Source organism: Manacus candei, unplaced genomic scaffold, assembly GCF_025592945.1.
Source record: "Manacus candei isolate 608988 ecotype Guabito, Panama unplaced genomic scaffold, ASM2559294v1 h1tg000014l, whole genome shotgun sequence".
Classification (NCBI taxonomy): Eukaryota; Metazoa; Chordata; class Aves; order Passeriformes; family Pipridae; genus Manacus; species Manacus candei.
The window spans coordinates 59,371,486-59,394,888 of NW_026138062.1; the positions used below are offsets into that span (position 1 = coordinate 59,371,486).

Here is a 23,403-nt window from a genome sequence, read left to right on the forward strand (position 1 = left end):
CTGGTATTGTCCGAGCCAGAATTTTGATTTTGTGTACTACAAGATGAACACAATTCTTGTTCAAATATCAAGAGGTTCAGGAGTCCTCAACATCCTAACTTCAAGCTAAGTCTGCATCTACAGAAGCTTTTATTATAGTTTTTAACGTTCCTTTGGGATTTTCCCCTCAAATAATCAAGTGGAAATAAAGTTTCTTGCAACAAGAATGAGACATGTATACAAGCCCTTGGAGACATAACTGTAAACAGAATGACATAAACTTAAATCTAAACCAGTAAGTGCATGTTTAACAAAAAGTCAGATACCAAAATGCTAAGAGAGGAATGCAGCAGGAGTTTGAGGTTAAGGACTTGAGGAAAGCATTACTAAGTTTGCATGGAAAGGATTTAGACCTATAAAGGTCATCACTGGGCAAGTGATGAGCAACCTCATCTGACCTACTTACACAAAAGAAAATATCAAAACAAAAGGGAGAGATTAGCATTTCTCCCTCTAAGTTTTCAGAATCAGTAACTAAATATGCTGATTGTAAACAACAGTTTCAGGCAAATTATAACAGCACTCCTTTAAGCTCTGATTTAGAAAGTCTAAGTAATTCTTTTCATTTTAAGAAAATATTTCCTACAATCTTTGTATACTGTGCTCATTACAGTGGAATAGTTGCTTCTTTTTAACAGCTAAGTTAAGAACAAGAGGAGTTACAATTCTTTTAATGAACAGCAGCAAGTAAGGGCTTCTCTGAGCACTGTAAAGCCTATAATAAGTTTTTCTGCACTGAGCAAAGGAAGAGCTCTTTGCTTGGGGGATGCAAATAGTCATTTCAGAAAAGCGCTGTTTTTACAGGGTAAAAAAAAAATTATATAAAAGTAGTGACTTTGCTTCTGATGGAGCAGGTGCTAAATTGTTGAGATTAACCCATTACTAAATCTTCCTCTAAGTCCTAGGCAGTCTGTTCTTTGAAACTGTGCTTCAGAGTTTGCTCCATGGTTTTTTGTATCAATCAAGTATAAGGATAAACATGAAAACAATACTTTAAGGTAATACCCATTTCTTCTGTTTTACTTTAGGTACTAAAGTATTTTAAAAATTCAGAAGGCATTTCAGAGGATAACTGCCCCCTTCTGAGGCTGGAAAAAGATACAGGGATTTAACTGTTTCAGAGCTCTCACTTGCACACTGTGAGCATACACTGACAGCCTCTCAATATTAATTTCTTTAAAGGTTGTGTAAAATGAGAGCTTAATTTTAAACAGTCACAATGCCACTTTTGTATAAAACTAACACCCAATTCTTGGACAGGGTATTTGTTAAACAAATACAGTGCAGGCAGGTAATAAAGGAGGGAATAAGGTACATCACTGTATTTGAAGGAGGTAGGTTACATGTTTGCCTTCTACGGATTCTACAGGGGACTGAATCAGGGAATTGGAGCTCAAAGGGAATATATCTCTGTGTTGAGACATTATGCACCATAGTTTGATATTCTCTGACATCAGCTTCTTTCCTCTCCTATTCATCTGAAAAAGTCTTTTAAATTACAAACACCCACTGTGCCACTCAGTCCCACAAGTCACATTAATCAAGGTGCCTAGGCAAGGGTGTTAGTTCCAGGGAGCAGAGAGAAATGCTCCTTGCAAGGATGATCTACCTACTTAACAGGGTCTCTGGAACATCCTTAACTTTGTATCCACCCCCCAAACCATTACAACTGCGGAATCATTCCCCCCTCCCCCAACATCTACAGCAACTGACTGTCATAACTATTTGTCTCTTTAAAGTAAGAGAGAGGATGCAGACACTCACAGGATAGAAAATAAAAGGTTGTAACACTGGAAGAGGTACACCAAGTTGGTTGCCCATGCTGGAAAGAGCATAAAACAAATTCAGTGCTCTCAGGATTAAATTCTACCTCTGCTATTCTCACACTACCATCTCACAAGCCTGACAATGCATGTATGCAAAGTTTATGTGCTCAGTGCTCACCCTGACCTTGCATAATGACCTAACTTGTCCATTGTCAGACAATCATATCTCCACTATGGGTTTTGTCTAAAAACGCACTAAAAGTAGCATCAGGAAAAGTCATTAAAAGGTTTCCATCCTGTATTTAGATGAATTGGAGGATTCTGCACCTTCTCCTTCACTTCTTAATCCCCAAAAAGAATCTGTCATTTTCCCAAAGCAGTCAGTACAGGAGAGGAGTATGAACCTGACTTTCCCTTAAGGCATCTGGTGCTATTTCAGAGACAGGAGAATAGAAAGTTATCAGTTGTAGTTAGAATTTGCCATAAAAAAAATCAAAATGCTTTGACACTACTGCAATCCGGAGTTATCAGCCAGAAGACAAGGATTTTTGCTGTGATTACGTCTTACCTACTATGAGTCTCTCTGAGTCTGGCAGATGAGAAAACTGCCTCTTGAATTCTTCACTCCTATATTTGTAAGTGGAACTTGAGAGCTGCAACAAAGAACAGTAAAAGGTTATGCAAACAGATTTATTTTCAGCCTTCAACTGTCTTCATACTGGAAGTGTAATTTTATCTTGAAGAACAAATGAACATCAAAAGAGCAATAAAGAATAGGTGGTATCTAAATGTGATCATCAGTGTAACTTTATGCTTGCTTATATAAGAGTATTTAGGAGAGCATGGGCCAAACTATTCCCTGTATCAGGCCAGATGCCAATTACAAGGCATTACAGCTGTATGATGGCAACCTGCTGCACTCATAAGGAGATGAGAGCCCTTCTGGGACTAAATATTCTAGCAAGGCCACAACACAGAGGTGACAGCCTAGATCAAGCCCTCACATAGGCCACTAGCTAGACACAAGAACACAACCTAGAACACTTATGTCTTACTTGGAGCACCATTTCAGGAACACTACAAAGCACTGGATTTTTCTGCAGTTGGTATAACTAGACTTGTAGGAGTAAAGGTAATAGTTTCCTCCAATAAGGAGGAAATCACTTCTTGATTTTCTGATCTGTTCTACATTTCACCTCATATTCGAGATCACTGTTTATATGATTCATTTGAGATTCAAAGTGGGCAGCAAACTCACAGCAAAGAAGACTATCTTGATGGACTTTTAACTCCTTATTCCTATAAACAAATGTTCCCGGTCCCATTCAAATAAAGAGCTTCAGCATGTTCTCCAGAAAATATTCTGCTGTGAAAGCCCTATTTTTCATTTTGCAGTTATAACAGGGCCACTTTTTTTTCCTTGACAGATGTTGGACACTTATTTTAGAGGCTGTCCTAACTACCTAACTAAATGCTGTATAAGGCCATGACTCAGCTGGACTATAGCTAAGACAGGAAGAAACCACTTTCAAGTGTTACTAAAATCAGGTATAAATATAACGAAAAGACCTCCTTTACACTTTTTTTAACCTTTCTGAAGATCTTAAGCACATGGCTGCTATTCTCTCCTTGCACAATTGTATTACTCCAAAACTTGACATTCACCACTAAATCCACCTCTGCCATAAGATTCGTTGCTATTTACTTTTAGCATGGGGGAAGAAAGGAGGCAAAGAACCACTTTTGACTGTATAACCTTGCAGGATGTTTACTACTTTTGACACTCCTGTTGTATGTTAGTTGGTCTATCCTTTCATTATGTTTGTGCTTGTTGTCAAAACAATCCCAGAACAAAGACAGATTTATCAGGGTCTTTTAATAAACTAGAGCAAATACTGCTCCCACCTCCTCAAGATTCTCATATTTTAACTCTTTTTTCCACAGAGGACATTCCTGCTTCTTGCAGTTCAAAAGTTCCCTGAACACCACCCTAGACTCACAGACTATGATGGTCTGTCATCTACTTATACTTGAGAATTGAGCTCTTAGGCCACAACAACATGTAAGGTCAAATGTTTAAGTGCACCTAACACGGGAGAGAGCAAAGTTGCCCAGACTCGTTCAGCTTTAAAAAAAAAAAATATGGTAACATTTATTTTATTCATGGTAATTAAAGGTAAGTCTTTACATATGATCACTGTTTGAGGAGGTATTTGCTGTCCACTAATATTCTGAGCATTGTAGTGCAAAAAGACAGTGAGGGATGGAGACTGAAAAGACATCCACCCCACGCCCCTTCTGAGAACAGTAAACATGAAAGCTTTGGGTGCAGGTAAAGGGCAACATGTTTAACATGTCCTCTAAGCTGTATGCTTCCAGTTATATTTCAGTTGCTTCTGAGAGTATAAAAATAACATTCTTGGAGTGCATGTAACCTCCTGAAGTAGATAGGCTGTGGTTTTTGGCTTAGCCACATTAAGCCCTGAAACATACTTCTAACTGGTCATCCAAAACAAGCATCCAACAACTGCACTGCTTTGAAGAAACCGAGTTCTTTGCAATTACTCTGGAAAGAGACACAGGGAAAAGTGAGAAATTAACTCACATCTGTAAAGTTTCCACCTGTAGTTCCAGAGACCCTATGGTTTACACTCAGTCATACCTCAGTTGACTGAAGTATAGCTTGTGTTGAAAATGCCAGCATACAAGGAGATAAAAGAACTGGTCTGCCATGAGAGCAGAAGAAAACTCACTATCTCCAAGTCTGATTTATGAAACTGTGATTTAGGCAGCAACACTTTTAAGGAGGAAAGTAGATTCTCAAACACACTGCATACAAGAGAAAAGAGCTACACTGGAGCTAAGCATTTTTGTCACTATAAGACAAAAGGAATCAGAAGGAAAATAGGAACATCATAGTATCACAGACACATTTATGTTAGTGTCTGAATCAGCCAGTTCAACAGCTCCAAGAATCCAAACTCGAGACACCGAGTTTTACTTAGAAAGGATTTTTTTTTCTAAAGCATAAAACCTGCTATAGCTTCTGAGAAATTCTTCCTGGCATTTAGAAGTGTTGTCATGAGCAACAAATAAGAAAGCCTCTTATTAATTGTAGCTGTCTACTGAGCTCTTAGGTCATTTATGCGGAGCTTGCTCTAAGCAGCAGGAAAAGAGAGAGTGAGCACACTGAGACTTTCTACCCTTATCTTTTCTCTACTTTGCATGAAAACAGGCTCACTTAGATCTGTAATTGTTACCTATTCAGTATATGGCTTGGTGATTAAGAGATCCATCCATGGACTTGGGAAACAACAGGGACATTTTTAACACTACTGGCAATTTCAATTTCCCTGAACTGAAGAAGAAAATAAGACATTTCTATGAATACAGCGTCTCTTATAACGGCTACTATAATGTCCAACATGTGGCAGCATTTGAAGCAGGTTGCCACCTCTGGATTACAAAAATCTAACATCAAATATTAAAAGAAGAAAGACATAAATCAGATTGTAGTATGATATTTAAGAGATGAAACCAGCAACTCATTTTTAACACATACACATTTCTAGGTTTAATTATAAGTCATCAGGCAAACACTTTGCCTGAGGATAATCTTAGCCATTTACGGTTATGCTATATTTAATCACCAAGGAAATTAAGTCCAGCCAACAATATATTAGCATTTTCCATCTGAACCAAAAAAATATACCAGAAAACTGTAAACTAGCATAAATGGAAAACCATCTTCAGTGACAACCAAAAAGTTTTACAGAAGACATTTATGTAAGAAACAGGTATTACTTGGAGACACGTAACCAAGTGACTCTCATATGTTGTTTAGAAAAGGAACAGTCCAACTACATAAAGTCATGTTCCAGAAAAAAAATATGTAAACTTAAATTAGCACTAAGCTGAGTTATTTATAGGATAGAAAAAAACAGCTTCCCTTCACATTTACATCTTCAAAGTGTGGCCACTGCAAACAATTTGAGCCTCTTAGCAAACTGCAGAGGAAAATTAAGCTATGTCTTCTCCCAGGAGTACAGCAAAAACCCTAATCGTTATGAAATTATTTGATTGCACATATCACTAAGCATGCAAATAGTCAATCAACCTCAGCAGAATGGTTTGCACATTTTTTAACAATCAACTAATGACAGTAATAATTTTGCATTTACTTTGTTAGTGTTTTCCTTTGTTTTGAGAAACTACAAAACCCAAGTCACCTGACAATTCGCATTCCGTGGTTTTGACCTGCAGCTACAAATACAACAGCTGAGATCACAGGTAAGTTGACCTCACCAGTACAGCAATGCAACTCTGATGTCACCTCATTTTAAGAGATGTACAGCTGAGATCACAGGTAAGTTGACCTCACCAGTACAGCAACACAACTCTGATGTCACCTCATTTTAAGAGGTGCACACGTGTCTCCCACTGAGATTCAGTCTTGGTATCAGTTACCACCAAGTGCTTGGGGTCCCAGAATCAAACAAGCCTACAAGGAAGCTGCCCCACCTACTCCCCTTTTATGCTCAGAAGCCTCACTCAAGCAACAAAATATGGCCCCATGGAACGCATGGCTTTGTTTCTCTGTAAATCCACGTAAAGCATATAAATCCATGCCACCCTGTCTAAACCCCACTTAAAGACCACCTGACATGCTATTCCCCAAAGACAGAAGAGCTTGACCAGTAATTTCCTATGAAGTTTCTAGACATGGTCAAAAACAAATTTGGAGATATTAGTAAGGTTAGGATGAAAGTACATCATAATCCTACACTAGCACATTAAAACAAATATTAAATATTCTTGCAAAAGCTCCTGCATTTCTACTGAAGAACACATTGTGTTCCCCCCTCTTCAAATTAAGTTAAAACCCTTCTTAGCATCAGCAGAAAGAAAAAGAAAGCAGCCTCCAGAAGAACACACAGTCAGAGAGGAGGTTTGATTTTATGCAACAAAACTACTTTATACTGGAAATATTCTTTAAACTTATCTAATAAGTGAGGAAAAAAAAAATCAACCCAAAAGTAAACTAACAAAAAAAGCCAAACCTAACATACCAACATCCCATTTTCAGTGAGACTAAAGCCTCCTTAGGCTAGGTGAGAGCCAAGTTAATAGCCCTGAACAAAAGCCTCATTTAGCAGTGCAAGGCAGGCAAACCTAGGGCTTCACATACCCTAAAATAAATTCAGGCATGCTTACCTATAAACACAAGAACAACTCCCCTGGCACACTGAGATGGTGGTCTCCCTGCTGAGGCTACCTGTAGAAGGTGCCAAGTCTGACAAGCCTTTCCATCAGAGAAATGTGGACACCACTGCAGCCATTTCTTCAGTCCAGAAAAGTTCATTGTGACCACCCATCTAATCTATATCACACAAACCACACCTCTCCTACTTTAAAACTAGAGATGTGATGACCAAATTTCCCTTTGGTAAAGAATAATATATATATATATATATATATATATATATATATTACCTTTTTAAATTAAAAGTCAATCCTGATGGAAAAATCCATCCTAGCTATGGATAGTTCTTCTACTGGTCTGTTAGTTAATCTTATCTTCACTTTGTGAATTATTTTTGGATTGTAAACAAGTTACTCCATATCTTCTTTTGACATAGGGATTAAGCTTCTCAAGATTTTATTTTTTCAGACCTGTTCTTGTGGCTTTTCTGAATCCCCTCCTATTCTTAATGTCTGTCTTGAAAGCTAAATATAGCATTGTCACACAAACACACAAACCTGACTCACTTTTGCTTTTAGGCACAAAAATCACAGTGAAAGCCCAGATCCACATGACAACCAGCCTCCTTTATCTTTTTGTAGTTACTGGGCAGAGTTTTCCATTTCTTCTGAAAACAAGCACTAGGCTGTATGTTAGAAGTGTCAGACTTGTTATGTATACCTTATCACATGTACACACAGTCTGGATCCACTCTGTTAAAGTGATTTATTTTCACTAACCAATTCCTGACAATCGCATAAAAAAAAATGATTGAAAGTTGTTCCTAAACCAGTTTGAATACTCAAAAGCTTTACTAGCAGTGACTTACTCTTCTTTTCTTTCTCTTAAAGGACAAAAACATTAAACTTACAAAGAAAAAGAACCACTCATAGGATGTGAAGAGCAGCACCACATTACTTAGCATGACTTACTGTGCTGTGTACAGTATACTGTACACTTTGGTTCACTTTTTCTTTGGTTTTGGAGGGGATTTTTGGTTTATTTTGTTTTTGTTTTTTTTTAAATAAGGAGGTATTTGATCATACCTGCTTATCCACACAGTTGTATTTAATTCATAGGTCATGAGAGGCATGTCAACCAACTAAAAAAAAGAAACCAAGCAACTGTTGCCAGGGTTTGCTCAGCCACTGTACTCCTTAGGAGCCTGCTTTCCAGAAGTTCCCATGTTCTCAAGGAAATGCAAACAAGGTCAGAGTCACAGTGGGAGGGGGAAGAGTTTAGGCAGCCAGGACTATTTTAATGACATTCATTATATGTTTTTTCCTTCACCCTTACCTCTGGGGAGGGGAGTCTCATAAGCACAGGGCTGCTGGCAGGCACAGGGCTGTGCACTAGGGTCATTATGTCCCCACTTCCGTGGCCCAGCCCCCCTCTTATTTGTAGAGGCTGAAGGAGAAACATTTCTTAGTGACTAAACAGAAAACAAATCAATGGCAGTTCTTCAGTGGCATCTGTGTACAGGCAGAGTAGCATCCAATAGCATTTTGGTGAAACTATGTCCTTCTTCTGTTGGAAATACAGTACATAAAATTTCAACAAAGGGATATTAAAATACAGCTCATTGGCAAATACTCCAGCTACTGTATCTTCTAGGGATTTGTTTGTTTGTTTGTTGGGGGGGAAGGGAATGAGGGGTGGGTTGTATTTTTTAAGCCCACAAGATCCCATAAACAAGACTAAAGACAGAGTCCCTACTCCCCCCCAAATGTGTTATTATTAACTAGTTCTCACAGATGCACAGGCAGGCACACTGAAAATGTTTAAGAGACTATTATTTACAACTAACACCAGTAACTTCCAAAAATCCATGTAGAAAGAAACTCCTCAGAACTATTTCATTATGGAGATCTTCTGAAATATTGGACACCAATCTAAAAATCTTCTGACACCCAGCATCCTGAAGCTGACTGAATTAGGTACTTCTGAAAGGGAGACTTTTTATTTAACTTTCAAGATTAGGTATAGTATGTCAAAAGCACTGTGTCCCACAAGGGTAGTCCAGCTCCCACAAGCTCCACTGTGGACATCAGATTGACCTGACACATGGTAAAAATCTGTTTTTCTGAAAAGCAGTTCTACTCAACTACTGAGCAGAGAGACCAGACCACAACTGTTTCTCCATAGTGTGACATGAACTTGGCTGAACTGGAATCCTGCTCACAGAAGGCCTAGTCATTTCCCTGCACCTTATCAGTCACATGGCCCTTCCAAGTGCAGGAAGGAAGGTCTCATAGTTGAGCTTCACCTGTATAAGTACAAATATCAAGTCATGTTGGAGCATAGCTTGGAAAACAGCCTAGAAAATCCACAACCAAAGCTGTCACGATTACAGTTTTGATAGACAAGAAAATTTAGCATCATATGAAATACTATGCTGCTAACATCAGGTTATATAATTATAACAAAAGTATCATTTTTGTGAAGAATTTTAAAATTTGGCATCCTTCCCAGGCAGAAAAAAACCTCAAAAGACTTAAAGAGTTGAATGATACAAAGGTATTTCTTCAGAGAACTTTTGATTGCATAATCAGTTGAAAATTACATTTTTAATGTTCTTTAAAAAAACAAATCAAAAAACCAAAAACAAAACCAAAACTAGAACAGACCTGGAAGAATTTTGTAACAGAGTATTTTAATTTAGAACATGTGAGGAACTCTCCCAAGTTTCTCTTTCAAGATCCCACAAGAATTAGCTCAATTTCACAAGCCATTACATTTCATTGAAATAGGGTTCAGCTGAAGCTACTCCAAACAAGGTGCTTCAGAAACAAGCTGATAAGCTTCTTATCAATGATAAGAAAGCCTCTTGTCATTAGCAGCATTATAGACTTTTCCCAGAAAAACAGAAGTTTGGATTGAGAATATTCCCTGCATATTCTGGAGCAGTTGTTTTGTAGTATTCAGTATTTTCTTCCTGCAAATAAGTGTTCTAAAGCATTTTTAACAGTGGAGCCAACGTACTTTCCTGACAACTCTGATTTGGAGATATAATTGCAAATTTGACACATACAGTACAGAGCAAAGCATATGCTCCGTTTCAGAATAAAGCTGACTGAGGCATGAAGCTAATGTAAAGTCAGGAGACACACACCCCCCCTACACATACCTCCTCCTCTAGCTGCCTGCAGCCTGTTCCTAACCATGCAAATCCCTGGCCAAACCCCCTCCAGCTCCCCCCTCTCTCCCCCACTTGCTCAGAGCTGGTGCTGGACACCATCCAGCAGAGCCAGCTAGTGTTCTGCTAGCCTCTGCTTGCATGCCAGCTTGGAAAGCAGGCCAAAACACACCAGCCTTGCAGAACAGGCACACAAATGTTGCAGCAAGTGATCAAAGAAAACTTAAGAGAAGTGGGACACACTTTAGAGCTGCCCAGCTCCCACCTAAAACCACCATCATCAAAATGGATTTTGGGAGACAGACTGCAGTAGCATTGATCATTTCAAGTTCACAGAGAGAACAGCAGAGAAAAGTACTATCACCAGGGAAACACCAGCTTGGAAAGGAGCACTCGAGTGTCCAGTGCTCCTCCTCTCTGGATTACTGAAGGCTACAGTCCATGAACCAGTCCCAGAGTACAACTACATCTGGTAACCTGGCACTGTCCCAAGTCTACTCTAACACAAGACGTGGCCCTTGCTAAGAGATCTTCTCAGTCTGAGCTCCAGAGAAGGGGAGGGAGGAGAGCAGGGCATGCTTCATGCATAGCCTCGTTCCCCAAAGGCGTACACTACCACACACCCCTTCACCAGCTGCCAAGAGCTCAGTTCTTCATGGACACTGAGCAGACACTGTGAGGCAAGGGATACAGGGCTCTGCATGCCTGGCAGATCTCTGCCTGCTCTGAAAGACAGACACACATCTGTTCTGCTTTCTTTAGGCTGTCTGTCCCTTTCCATTTGCCTTACCTAGGACCTGTCTGCTACATTTCTGCAACTAACTACATGAAGTCAGGGTCTGGATGCCATTTGTATCAGGGGCTGTTCTAGAAGCAAGGAAGATCACAGAGGGAACAGGAGGCTGCACAGGAGCTTCATCCTGCACACATTGTGAGCCATTAGAGCACAGCAGAGTGAGCGGCTGTGGAGCCCCTCTTTGCTGCAAGGCACCATCCACATCCCCAGCTGCAAGACTGCATCCCTAGAAGCTATCACAACATACACACAGTTTCAGAGCTACAGGAGAAGAGGCAGGTGTGTCTCTATGCTGCACCCACATCACCCACTGAAGGCCCAGCCTTCTACAAACCCAATCCTCTTGGGCACATGGCTGAACATTGAGCTAATGATTCAAGAGCAGCAAAGAGAAATCATTCTCCTAGCACAGCCCTACTAAGGAAGTTGACAGAAGAAACAGAAAAATGCTTTTCAAGGCATTTTAATCAGAGATTTAAATCTGAAAGCCTGAAAGAAGATAATTGAACACAATAAGGCTATATTTACAGTCATTCTGCCAGCCCAAGCTGCTCCCTAGGATAAGTAGCTGTCTCTGTGCACCTAGCTGGGTGGTGGTGCTTTGGATGGCCTGCAGTTCTGTTGTCAGGATCAGCTACATATGCAAATAGCAGGAACTGGTTTCACCAGAAAAACGAGACAACTCTTCTGCCTTCCCAAAGCAGACAGGATACATCACGGGAAATCTCTGTGTGCTGAAAGAGGAGCAAGATATTGGGAAGCATATCTGTACTGAAAAACATTCACTGGCCATTTCTTTCCATCAGAAAGACAGTGGGAAGACTCAAAGCAATCTCAGAAAAGTCCTGCCAGAGCCTGGGTACCAATGTGACAGGTCTCAGAAGTAGCATGAGCATGAAGTGATTTAAGCACATTTCCTGTTTATGAGATAACACCACCTGCAGCTGATTAAACACCTGAGTCTGGATGTTTGCAATTAGCAATAAGGCTCATTATTTCAGTTTCAAATATAATTATTTATGTAACTGCTACCAAGTACCTCTGAGTTTGGATGAAACAAGCATTTAAGTTTTAAATAAAGTTAAGCAAAAAGTTCAGGAGGTTTGGACACTTCCATTGATAAACATCTTCCTCAACAAGGAATTGAGGTGGTTTTAGCTTCCAGAAGGTAAGATATTCCAATCTCAGATTTACTCAGCATCCTCACCAACACCATCCATAGCTGGTAATAACTCCTCCAAACCTGGTAGTAAAATTATGCATGTAATGGCCATGCCAGAGACCATGTTTCATGCTGCTCTCCCCCCCCAGGACACAAGTACAAACCAAGTTCACAAGGCTCTTAAATACCTAATTCCTTTTCATTTTAGGGAAAAATTGCGGATCTGTACCTACTTCCTTGACTTCAAAGACACATCATTCAAGCATTTCTTTTTTGTTCTGTTTTAGTAATTTCATCTATTGCATGAGGATTTAACCAAAAAAGGAAGTAAACCAAAATACAACAACAAAAACCTGTGATACATCGACTTCTAAAACAAGCTTAATACAAATAAACCAAGCATGTTTGGATGAACTCTGCAGTTAACATTGTGTAATTGAAGTGAGTTTGTCACCCTTCCAGCAGAAAGGTATCCTTTAGCTGAAGACAATTTATCCACTCCCCACTTTGAGTCCTGAAACTATGTTGTCCAGGTTTCAACAGCCATAAGTGTACTAACTAATATGATGCAAGAGCAATTAAAAGCTCAGTCAAGATGACTTCCTTTTGGATAACAAAATACATTCCTTTCTGAACAGCAGTTCCATCTGACTCAAGTTTGTTTCTACAGCATGTGTATGAGACAATTAGCCAATGTTAGTGGTTAAGAACATCTGTTCTTTCACCTGATCTTTCACTGCAGGCTGCCTAAGTAATAAACTGTTTGTCTTTAGACGTATTTGATCCATTTAATAAACAGGAGAAAAAAAATCCAGATATTTTTCAGGGGAGGGAAAAAAGCCACATACAAAGGAACTATAAGATATGAATTTTGAACTCTTGTCTTCCTTACCTGCAAAGTACCACAAAGATTACTTAATACAGAACTAGTCAAATACAGAATGAGCATTTCCCTCCTTACTTTGCCAGCAAGATGTGTATCACTATATCTGCATCTCTGATCCGTATTTATGTTTAGTAACAGTACCCAAATATTGATCAAAACGAATCACGAAGGAAAGAAACAGTCATCTTGGTAGGAATTCCCTTTGGTGTCATTTAGTTTTCAGCAACTGATGAAAGGATACATAAATACTTTGGATCAGGACTAGGGTGAAAACCTGAAGGAGCGTATTAAGCCACAAGAGTAGCTACATAGTTAAGGCAGTAGTGACTGTAGCCAATTACATAAACTACTTTCCTATAAATTACTCTGGTCATCTCATTAAGTCTGCCGGTAGCCCTACTGCACTTGAAATTGCATGGAAAATAGCACTTACCAAGCAATTGTCCCAAAAGTGTTTTTCCTATGAAATATCTTATTTGATCTCTTCCTTTTATGCCTTAGAAAAACACCGATTTTGCTCTTAGTCACTTCTATATCAAAAGCAGCTACCACATTTGATTGAACCATTCTCGAAGACAAACCACACACAATTTTTCTTCAACTTTATATAGAGTGAAATGCAAAGGGGCAGCTGTTGGGAGGCCTGCATGTCAGTACAAGCTGATCAGAGCTACAGAGACACAATGGTTCACGACCACATGCTGCCATAGCTGAACAAGGGGTGATATCTTGAGTCCTGGTGGGTAGTAGGCACAGCAGAAAACAGGAGGAGACACTGAGATGTTGTATGAACAGGCCAAAGTCCTGAATGACTTTATCTGTCATTCCCTAGAGGCTTTAGGGGGTTGCAGTAACAAATACACAAATATCACAAGTATAGGCTTTACTGACTCAGGAAGCAGCTCCAATAAAAAACACTACTTAAAAAACCCTCTTACTCCACACATAATTTCTAAAATGCTGCCAAGTGTCACCAACGAATCTTGACATAACTCGATTAGTGCATAGCCATCTCCTACACAGGATGACAAAATATAACTTCCAAAGTAATCATTAGCAGAAAAGCCATATACTTTTGTCTAGAACACTCTTATGGTTTTGGATAGGTAATTACATGTCCCAAATAATCTAAATGTCAAATATTTCAAATTTTAAATATTTTATCTCTTAAGCATCTCCCAGAGATTTTTCTTCTGTTAGTTGCTGCCAATGACTTAATTAAGTGAACCACTAAACAATCACATCCTGTTTTGTTTACCTGTCTTCTTTCCCTCTCCTAGATACAAGTGGCTCACCTGTAGCGAAGTTGAAAGAGACAGTGCTCCAGCACTGCCTGTTTGCAGAAATACAAGCTGTAAACAAACACAAGGACCAAAAAGAGAGCTTACTCCCATCTCCTAGAGTTGTCTTATAAACTTTTCATTCTGCAGCTGAGGAACTGCCCTTTCATTAAAAGGACATCATTATTCCATCAACTCCATGTGGATTTTCTGAACTATGTTGCATTTCTAATGGTTTTGCTCACAGAGACTCGGGGGAAAAAAGAAAAAAGTAAACCACACAAATCTGAAATATTTTCTTTCTGATCTATGAATATTATTCTTCAGGTTCTAAACTAATTCTTTACATGTGTGCAATAATAATCCATATTATATAGAGCTTCCCACTGCTGCAGCTAGCAAAAGCTTACTTAGGGCACCACTGTCAGTCTTTGTTAAGGATGGGCTGAAACTTGATGACAGCAAGATCTACCCCAGTGCTCAATTTGGAACTGCATCAACAGCAGTAAGGAGATTCCCAGCATGACAAGAAGTGAAAAAAACCCTTTAGGCCTAATCAGCCATGTTCAAGGGCTGGTCAGAACTGCAGTTTGTCTTTTCTTACCATGTTAAAACACTGATGCTATATAATCAGTGCTATCACAGGGCTGAAAAAAGGCACCTATTTGTAGGGATTCCAGACAGGTAAACAAACAACACACCATTGCTACAAAAACAAAAGCTATTTATACTGAAGTTATAACATTAAAAAAAACCACCAAACCTAAAAAGCCTAACAAAAAGCCACACCACAACCTAGCACTAATGTGACTAAGGTTTTTATTCTCTTTGGAGCCCTACAGCATTCAACCAATTCTCATCCTCTTTAGCAGCAGTTGGTTTCATACCAGCAAATAAAAAGGAGGTTAAAAATCCTCCCCCAGTGTCATAAGCATTGATGTCTCTCCTTCACAACCCAAACATTTGATTTGAAGGCACAGATAATAAGAAGAAACATACCAAATACACAACACAGGAGATATAGCTACTGTCAGAGGGCCTTAAATACCAGCCTGACAAAACATAGTTACCAATTTAACCAGCCCAGTAAACCATTTCAAGAGTGTTGTGAGTCTTCAGAGAAAAGCAGAAGGAGCATCCAAACAACCATAAATACAAGAAATATCTCATTCAACGCTCACCAGTCTTGGGCCACAAAGTGCCTCAACTCGATTCTGTGCTTCAATAAGTCATCTTCCAAATTGTGATGCGTATCTGCATCCCTCCTGTGCAGGTTTGAGACATATGTGCCAATTGTGTTCTTGCCATACATACTTGTCACATGCTCCCACAGATTAGCTCTTTCTCATAGAAGCCAATTCTATGTAATAATTCAAAATGTTTTCCCGATCTTGTGCAACCTCACTTGCTCTTCTATTATGAAAAGTAAAAGTTTATTTTCACTTTACACTCTATCATTTGCTTCTATTGTCAGACTACTTTGTACTGACCAACTCTTTAAACTGGCATTACATTGCAATCAACCAGCTTTTTTAAAGCCTCTATTATTTTCAATCCATCCACTCTTTGACACCTCATATTTCCAAATTCTTAAACAAGCCTCCCAGACACAAGCAATTTTCTTAGAGATGCTCATTTGATTTTAACTCTTTCCACCTACCTTTTCATTCCAACAGGACTCACTTTTTTGTTCTTTCTTTCCATGGGCATTCTTCTTATTGTAGACACACATGAACTTTCTTTGACTGTTCATTAATATAAACTAGAGTCCCCAGACACAATACCCTCACTTTTGATGCAAAGATCCTTTTCATTAGCTTCCTCATTCACCTTTACTTTCTTCATTACAGTAGGAGAACACTTAAGACTTTCACAGGTTTCTTCTTCCAAGCATATTAAATTGAATTATATTTCAGTATGAAGGGAGTAAAAAGATGAATTCAGAACCTTGAGATAGGGCTTCCAGATGTAACTTAGTTTCCAAATCATCTTTGACTTTCATCACTTCTATTTGCAGTTGCCAAAACTAGAATCATTTAATCAAATGCAGATAAAAGCTTTATGGCTTCCAGTAAAGAGGGAAAGCCCTGAGATTAATTTTGTTAGTAGGCTTTTTTCTTCCTCCAGTGAGGTTACAGAAGTCCAGCTTTGTACACCTCCAGATGGAAAAAAAAAAAATCCATCAAAAAACCTACACAAAAAACATCATGACACACCATCAACCTTAAAAACAGCAGTTAGTAAAACTACCAGTTTAAGATTACAATAATAGAAAATTAATTATTTCTCAAAATTTTTCAATATTATTCTGCATAGTAGGATTCTCTTCTTTTCTTCCCTCCCTTCTAATTTTTCTGCTACCCTTTCTTCTCCCCACTCACCATAGCCAGGAAAGAGATTGTATCCCAGAGGCTGCCAACCCTGTCTTGCTGCTAATTACATGTGCTCACAGCACCTACTGAGCATTCAGGATATCTGGCCTGACTTCCAGGGGCATGGCACAAGTACCTACTCCCACTCAATCCATGAAAAATTGAAGTCAAACCAGTCAGGCTCCAACATCCACATTTGGTTTCCAACATCAGAGAAACAAGAGTACATCACACTCAGAAGAAATGAACCCTTGGAGTAAACCAAAGTTGTCAGAAACACGCAGCCTCTCAAAGCAAATAACTCAGGCAACAAAGCTGATCCCTGGATGCTACCACAGGCTATTCCTGCTGTTTTAGCAATTCCTTTCTTCTGCTGACAGAGGAGTAGGAACGAGCATAACAAATCCACACCTGCCACAGGACAGTAACATCATCCTTTATCAAGTGCTAGTGACACATGCTTTACACACTGCAACAAGCTGCCTTCCATGCTATCACCTACACATTTACTATGACTCAGAATGTAGGGAGTTTGAACGATTTGTTTTTAGAGTCAGCAGCTGATCATCAACCATGCAAGTTATTGAAATACATTTTCTGTCAAGAAGAGGAGGAAAGATGCCAATGATATAACATTTTAATGAGAAGATCTTAGTTTTGCCTTGAATTTGTGGCTTTCTGGCTCCTGCTACTTTTAAGTTCAGTCCCCGTGAGGCTGACAAAATAAGTACCATAGCTTCCTATAACCAGACTGATAGAGATTTTTTAAAACTAATCAGTAACAGACGGTATGGCTAGAACACTACAAGCCACAGCATTATCTTACAAGAGGCAAGTATTTACACAGTGACTTTGTTTTAACTGCAAGGTCATATTTGTAGAACCAGATAAACACTAACATCAAACAAATACTGAGGTTCTTGAAGTATAAATCATGGACAGAAGGCAATCATTTAATCATGCTGGAAAACACCTTACACAGCAGCTGCCACTGCACTGAAGAATCCCACTCCACTGAAGTTACAGGGACACATCACTACAGGAAGCAGAAAGTGGCACTGTGAGGACACACTGTACAGGCTTAAAGCTCTGTTCAAACAAACTTCAGACCTTCCTCGTGCACTTAAAACCTAAGAATGCAAAGCCAATTATATGTGCAATATATGCAGTTATATTCTTCATATAGTATACTTTAGTGACTTTATTTTCAATTGCCAAGCTTACCAAGGAAACACTGAGTTACTAACTGCAAGTCCAACAAACTGATCCCAAGACCTGAACAGGCTTATTTCTCACACAAACCACCACCTGCATTAATGGTTGTATGCAAACCATCAAGAGTTAGTTTACACAGTCTAATCTGCCATCTAATGAGAGCATAACTGGCAGCTACAGTGTCTGCACAGCAGGATTTACTATCGATTCGAGTACAGAGATACAGCTGGGCACAGGCAGGACAGCCCTGTATCACCTTTGTCTCTGTAGGAATAGTGGAAAAAATACTGAACAATCCAAGTACTCGCTCTCTAGCAACACGAATCTACAACCTGCTGGGTTCATTAGGCCTGTCCTATTTCCATTGGCTCCAGACTACTATTGCTCAGTTTAAGAGTACACATACATTTGTAGGGAGTTTATCTTAGGGCCTGAGATGCACAAACCGATGTTCTGAGCGTTAGGACTTCCACTTAGTTTGAACAGAAGGGATGAAAACACATACAAGCTAGATTTATAAATAAGGAGTTGGGAAACCTGATCCCCCCAGTTCTGCTCACAGCTCTGCCACAGATTCCATATGGCCTTTGCCAGTTACTTAATCTTCTACCTGCTGAGCACAATGACCACTCGGATGACCTCATCAGGAGAAGGACAAAGTAGTCCAGCCCTATGCACAAGCTGAAGCAAACTAGTTTACTGGTTTACCAGTTTACCAGTTTACTGCATCACCTGATGCAGAACCTTAGTCAGACTGCCAGAGCTGTGAGGAAGGGAACATAAGTCTCTCACATGATCAGCTGTTACCCTGCCCATGGCTGCATGCACAAGTAATCCTCTTCCTTACCAAACAACACCAACTCATCTACCAACCTAACAGCAAAACGTATTTACCTTCTCTGAAGGCATTAAAAAAACACTACCAAAAGTATGAGAAAAGTATTCAAATCAGCACTTATTATTACACCCTCTGCTCTCAGTGAAGCATTTCCCTGGAGAGGAGCAAAGTTAAACCCCTCATTTCTGCCCTTCTTGTTCACAAATCCCATTTTTACACAGAAGACAGGAAGCTTACTTACTCTTGTAGAAAACAAATGTGTTTACTTGACAAAAAACAGACAGTAAGAAAGCACATCAGAAGAATCACCCAACAATGAGAATCAAAATTCACCCCTTATGGTGAAAAAGCATCAATAATGTTTTTCTAAAGGCATAAAGAAACACGGGGTACATTAATGAACCATGCCAGGAACCGGGAGACAGGATTGCACACAGAAGCCAGAAGTTCTGTTACTAACTTGATATGTGACATCAGGTAAACAACTTCACCCCCTCTCAGTCTCACCTTACACTTTGGTAAGCCCATAATGATAAAATTACCAACCTCACTACATGGGTGGAGAGCACTTTACTAATTCATGACTACAAAGCAACTTGAGAACAGTGGATATAAAGCTTGTACATATACACACATATATAAATTAAAATATACATGTATTACATTTATAAATTAAAAACAAATTAGAAGAGAAATAAAACACATTACCCAAAAGCTCCAGTCAGCACTCCAGCTATACTGAGCAGGACCCTGCATTTTCTCTGTGCACGAATTAAGAGTGTCCTCTGAATCAGCAAGTAGCTGGTTAACAAGACCATGATCTACTTCATGAACTTCCTGTGAACAAAGAAGCAAGGTATGTAATTCAGCAGCGGTGGAGAAAGGTGAAATAAGATGGCTAATCTGTATATTACACAAAATGTGGCATGCTAGTCTCACCAAGGTGAGTGTTATTGAAACACTTCCCATCGACAACTTTTTGACTTTTTTTCCTAGAATATACTATATTTAATTACTACTTACATTTTTTTTCAAAGTATTTCATTTCCACAGCAGCCCCTCAACTTGCACACTGAAGCTGCACAGATACTTAGAACTGAAATAATATCAACATGAAACATCAGTCCATAACAAGCAGCACATCTCAGGAACCTCTGAGACCTCTCAAAACTTGAGAATTGTCATACAGCTGTAGCACTTTTACCAGAGAACTGATATATGTTATTATAATAACGATACATCAAATATTTTTACTTACACTATAAATTGTACATTTTGTTGTATATAAATACAAGCACAACACTCAGAGGCACATACTTGGACTCATATCACTTAGAAAGATAGTAAGTAGCACTATATTCCAATTCTGTAGCACTGTCCCTTGGTATCAGTATTCCTCACTTTGAAGGTCAGTTTTACTTTACGAAGGCAAACAGAGCCACAAAAAGTCACTTGTCCCAACTCACCCAGCAAACGGTACCAAACCAGCCCAGGGCCCTAACCAGTAACATCGCCTGTACTACCGATCTGCCGGGACGAGACAACGCTGAGTTTGGAGTGCAAACCGACTCAACCCCGAGCCGGTGATGGGACACACACGCCCCCCCGCCAGCCCGGGCTGCGCACACCGCCAGCGCTCCCGGGGCTGCAGCCGAGCCCGCGGCCCAGGCAGGGGACGCGCTCCGGGGCGGACAGCGGGGTGAGGCAGAGGCAGGGGCGCTCCAGCATACGTGGCTGAGAGCAGGGCTGACCCCGGGGGGGTTCCACGCAAACACCCGGGATAGCTACAACCTCCACCAGTTGCTGCCCGCCCGCTCCCGACCCACCATAACGCCGGAGCTCCGCGGCTGCCTCCCCGCTGGGTGTCCCCCCGGCGGCTCCCGGGAGCCCGGACTCTCCCTGTGAAGACGCCGCGGGGCGCTCGCCGGCCCTCCTCACCGGGGGCCCCGAGGGCCACCACTCCTCCCCCCCTCCCAAAAAAAAAAACCCCAACTTCGAGGGAGAGGAGTGGAGGCGGCGGCGGCGCTTCCCAGTGCTGCCCGCGGGGCCCGCCCGCGCGGCTCCCCGGGGGCAGGAGCGGGGCTGGCGCCCCCCGCACCTACCTGCGCAGCCCGGGGGGCGGCGGTGGCCCGCCGGAGGGGCGGGCGGGGAGCGCGGCGCTTACCATGGAGGGGGGCGAGGGCGGCGCGGCGCCCGGCGGCTGCCTCCTCCGCGGGGCGCACGGCGGGGCCGCGGCCGCCATTTAAAGGGGCCGGCGCCGGCCGCGCCGCCGGCCCGCGGCGGGAGGGGGTTACCAAGGGCGAGCGGCAACGCCGCTCGGGGGAGCGGGGGCCGTCATGGGGGGCGGAGAGGGCGGTGGCGCCTCCCAGTCCCCCCCCCCCCGGCCGGCTCCGGCGACCCCTTTGCGCCTTCCACAAGAGTTAACCGGGAGCCGGTGGAAAGTTTGAGGGCTGTGGCAGGAAGAACTCCTGGAAGCGGGGACCCGGGGGGGGGCGGTGGGGCGGTGTTCGCTGCCTCCATCCCCAGGGATTACCCCGTGCGCGCAGCCCCGGCAGTGGGTTCAACATCGCCCGGGCAGCAAAAAGGTTCCCAAGTCCTAAATTCTTGGGATTCGACGGGAAACATCGCCGGGAGGCCGCTCCAGGGGGACACCTAGGGGGAGAGGGGGAAGGCTGGCTGCGGGCTCAGCGGAGGATGAGGTGACATAAAGGAAGTCAATGCGGGATACCCAGGGTCTCGTTTTTGAAGCTGCTGAGCAGCGCCAGGTGGTTTCTGCCCCAAGCTGTGAGCACACGGAGGTTGGGAAAGCTGGAGTCCGTCTTAGACTGCAGCAAACGATGCCTCTCAAGTCAGGGGACCCAACCAGTGCGATGATGGCTCACAGACTTGTGCCCTCAGGTCACTTTACAGAAGAAGAAGAGCCCTGTGAGATGCAAAGAAATCTCCACCTTGCTGGGCAAGCTGCCTGGTAGATGATGAAAAGGGATGGATGGATGGCCAGCCAAGGGAAGGAAGGGTAGAGCAGACTGTAGTGACAGCACTGTTTCTTCCTGCTGTCCCCTTTCTCTCCACGGATTTCCCTGAAAGCATGTGAAGGCTCTCCCTGAAACAACATCTCAGGGCCCTGCAATATCTGCCCTCTGATACATTAGCAAAGGTATCAGTGAAATCCCAGTGGCTGATGTCCCCTCCGAGCTGTTGGCCCACACAGGAAAGTTTTAATGCAAGAGACTGTGAGTCTCCAAAATTTACAAGAAAGTGTGAAAAAATGTGTGGTTTGTTTCATTTTTGTTCTTGGTTTCTTGATTTAGACCTCTAAAACTCAATTTTTTTCCATGCTTTTATCAACAACAATCTGTGTACCAAATTTACTTTTCATTTTGTCCAAAAATTGAGATTCTCTTAGGATAGGATTGGGTTATCCAAGTGGGAGAAGCTTCATTTTCAACTCCTGGCTGCCAGCGACACTAAACCTCCTTTGTATTCCCTTGGTTAAAAGCTGGCTGATCTGGCAGTTTTGCTCAGGCATTGACCTATTCAGTAGAGGATTCACAAGAGAATTGCTATTACAGGATGAAATGAACATAAACAGCATTTGCATGAACAATGGTAGTATGTCCATCACAACACACTTGAAGGGTTTTTTTGAAGCACACCAAATACTTGGGTTTGAATCAGACACTGTTTGGATTGCCTTTAGTCTACCTCCATCTTCCCACGTTGACTTCTCTGACACGCAGTCATGACCAATACTCTAAGCTCAGTAACTTGGTCCCAATTCCTCTTCATATGCCAGATGCCTTTGACTCTACTGGTTTTCCCTCCTCGAACTCTTGATCGTTTCTGACTCCTCTAATTTTTTCCTTTCATGGATAATTTGGTTTTACTCAGTTACGCCTTGGCAGTACTTCCTTCAGAAGACCCCCACAAACCTCTTTCCAACTTTCCTCTGAAGTGCTGTGTTGCTCTGCACTTGATCCCAGTTCCCTTCTTAATATATACTTCGCTTTGGAGTGATTCCTGCCTGGTAATCCTAGGTCTTCCCACTCTTCCAAGCTATTTCAGAGAAGTATTTGCCCTCCAAGTTCCTTTAGCTATACTCCCTCTAGCCTATCCTGCTTTTGCTGATACTACTGCTTTGGTGTCAGCACACCAAAGCTAGAGTAACAACTGGTGACTACAGGAATGAATTGTTCCTCTTGACATTGTTTGGTCAGCCAAGTTTTTCAAGTGAGATATGGGTCCTTTTTGCTTTCAAATGCAAAGAAAAGCAGAAATACTCATGCCTCTCTCAGCTGAACTGTGGTTTGTATGTATTTTAAGAGATAGGGAATTGAGTTTTTACTGGATACTCAATCATAATTCCATTACCTGGAGAGTTTTAAAGATATACAAGATCATTAGACAAAATGTGCAGTAATCCCTAATCCTGTAGCTGAGGGAAGAGGTGTCAGCCAGGTACTGAGGGTGGCACATGCTTGGTACAGGGGTACACTGCTGGAGGGGCTGGATGGTACAGGTAGCATTTGGGGCTGCTGCAGCTCTTCCCACAAAGTCGTGCTCCATGTGTGCCTCATGTAAACCTAGACTCTGTTTCAGAGTACACCTGCTGGTTTTGCAGATAGACCACCTGCTTCAGCAGTTTTCCCCTCCACCCTGGTGGCATGGACA

The 23,403-nt window shown here is 41.5% G+C and overlaps 1 protein-coding gene across 7 annotated transcripts in view; it reads right to left on the reverse strand.

The window, feature by feature from the left end:
* GRAMD1C (GRAM domain containing 1C) overlaps positions 1 to 21,017 on the reverse strand; it is a 53,215-nt gene extending 32,198 nt beyond the window's left edge. For 2 of the 7 annotated variants that reach the window (XM_051778920.1, XM_051778919.1), the window contains exons 1-3: positions 20,897 to 21,015; positions 19,441 to 19,569; positions 2,374 to 2,458 (exon numbers count right to left, since the gene is read on the reverse strand). In XM_051778920.1, coding sequence (XP_051634880.1) covers positions 2,374 to 2,458; positions 19,441 to 19,569; positions 20,897 to 20,974 — 292 coding nt within the window. In that variant the 5' untranslated portion in view covers positions 20,975 to 21,015. Of the gene's footprint in view, positions 1 to 2,373; positions 2,459 to 19,440; positions 19,570 to 19,755; positions 19,777 to 20,198; positions 20,259 to 20,558; positions 20,667 to 20,896 lie in introns of those variants that run through there. The other 5 variants (XR_007903018.1, XM_051778925.1, XM_051778921.1 and 2 more) reach the window with 5 other exon arrangements.
* Between the last annotated feature and the right edge of the window lie 2,386 nt (positions 21,018 to 23,403).